Source organism: Trypanosoma conorhini (genome assembly GCF_003719485.1).
Source record: "Trypanosoma conorhini strain 025E chromosome Unknown Tco_14.4_contig_01081, whole genome shotgun sequence".
NCBI lineage: Eukaryota > Euglenozoa > Kinetoplastea > Trypanosomatida > Trypanosomatidae > Trypanosoma > Trypanosoma conorhini.
Genome location: NW_021705173.1, coordinates 2,065 through 4,019, shown reverse-complemented (window position 1 = coordinate 4,019; position 1,955 = coordinate 2,065). Strand labels below are relative to the sequence as shown.

The window sequence follows — 1,955 nt, the reverse complement described above, 5'->3', positions numbered from 1 at the left end:
GGTCGTATATATATATATATATATATAGTTACATACATAAAAAGGGATAGGGGGCGAGCGAGTGAAAGGAAGTAGGGGCGTGGATGAGCGGCATGCATGGTTATCAACTGGACTGGGAGGACGACACGGTTTATTTTTATTCCCCACGCACCGTTCCACCTGCCCTCAATAAGTACACCAAGCTGATTTCGGATCTCCTACAAAATTCTCCCATCACCGATGCTCTCCCTGGTGGCGCCCCGGAGGCCATTATCCTCTGCGAGGATGCAAAAACGGTGCTTGAGAAGGAAAGCGTAGTTCTTGACATTGATGTCACTGAAAGGGATGATCTGATTATTGTTGGTGACATCCATGGCCAATTCGCGGACCTGTTACAAAATGTGCTCTCGCTGCAGTTGTTGCGGCGAACCAAGGAACATGCTCCTGATAAGGCCTCGGCTTCGGAATACAAGTTATTGTTTTTGGGTGACTACGTTGACCGGGGCCCACGCAGTGTTGAGGTGATCACCCTTCTTCTGGCTTTAAAGATAGAATACCCTGCACACATTTTTCTGCTCCGTGGAAACCATGAGGAGGCGCAAACATGTCGCATGTACGGTTTTTTTCAAGAGTGTCGTGTAAAATTGGAGGGGACTGGCAGGAGCGTAGGCGGCGACTCTATGAATGTGTCAGACAGCGCATGGTTGCACTACAACATGGTTTTTTGTTGGTTGCCGCTCGCAGCTGTGGTGCGGTGCCCCGCTGGAATGTTCTTCTGCGCGCATGGTGGTCTGAGCCCCAAGACGCGGACCATCGTTGGTCTTAAATCGCTTCGTCGGAACGAGTACGGCCAATTATTAGAGACCTCCTCAAGTCTGTATCTTCCTTCACCCACAAATGACAGCGACGCGGAGTTGTCATTTGCTGATGAAGGAAGCATTGTCGATGGGCTGCTGTGGTCCGACCCTGAGGACGACGTCCATGGCTTTCAAATCAATCGTAGAGGATGTGGTTTCATTTTTGGGCCCGATGTCACAAGGCAATTTCTCGAGCGCAATTACGGCTATTCCTTCACGTCGCGACTGCCAGGGGAACGGAGAGAGGAATTGCAGTTTATTGTTCGCGCCCACCAGTGCGTTGAGGATGGTTACCACTGGGCCCATGGAGGTCTTGTGCTCACGCTGTTTTCCGCCCCAAGGTACTGCGGCATGAACAACAAGGGTGCCTTTGCCGTGCTGCGCGGCGGGGCAAACGTCGGCAAGGACCGGGTATCTTTTGAGTACAAAGTTTACGACATTGCCCCAACGTTGCCGACCGGAATGCTTAGGCTGCGCACTTCCTCTGATGCTGCAGCTGCTGCTGACGCCGTGCGGATGCTCAATGGGCTGATGCTCAGCGACTACTTTGAGGATAATGAATAGAAACGAAACGCTGGCGATCATTTTTTTTTTTTGCTTTTGGTTTAAAAAAAACAGACAAAAAAACCCAACGGAGGGCAATGGGACATAAAAATAAAAAATAAAGAATTCAAGAAGGCATAAAAGGCGGCTGGAGGAGGCAACTAATATTTCAAAAAAGTTCTAGGCGAAGATTATATATCTATACAAATATGTACGGATGGGTGTATAGTTGAAGCCCAACTTTTCCAATAACGCATTATTGTACATTCCTTTCCCCTTGTTTGGATACTCCCTACTTGGACTTGAGCTCCGACTGTTCACCTGTACGCTGGTGTAACACCAGTGTGGCCTTGGCGACCACCGTTCTTTTTTTTTTTTGTCTTCTGTGTGTGTGTGTGTGCTTTCCGAGCTATCTTTGAGCAACTGAGTGGACAGACGCACATCCGCGCATGTAAAATTACATTCATATCTCAAGCTATACATGAATGCGCACATTATACGTGCGTATTCCCTCCGCTTACCCCCTCCCTCCGCTCCCGCACCAACGGTCGAGTTATTAGCACTGTGCTTTCATTT

At 49.0% G+C, this 1,955-nt stretch overlaps 1 protein-coding gene across 1 annotated transcript, besides 1 other annotated feature; it reads left to right on the top strand.

The window, feature by feature from the left end:
* Positions 1-5: 5 nt before the first annotated feature.
* Positions 6-39: a microsatellite.
* A 44-nt stretch (positions 40-83) lies between these two features.
* Tco025E_09359 (putative serine/threonine-protein phosphatase 2A, catalytic subunit) lies at positions 84-1,400 on the top strand (the record flags this gene model as incomplete). The annotated part of the gene is made up of 1 exon (XM_029376178.1): positions 84-1,400. One exon carries the CDS (start codon positions 84-86, stop codon positions 1,398-1,400), a length of 1,317 nt encoding a protein of 438 aa, XP_029223713.1.
* Between the last annotated feature and the right edge of the window lie 555 nt (positions 1,401-1,955).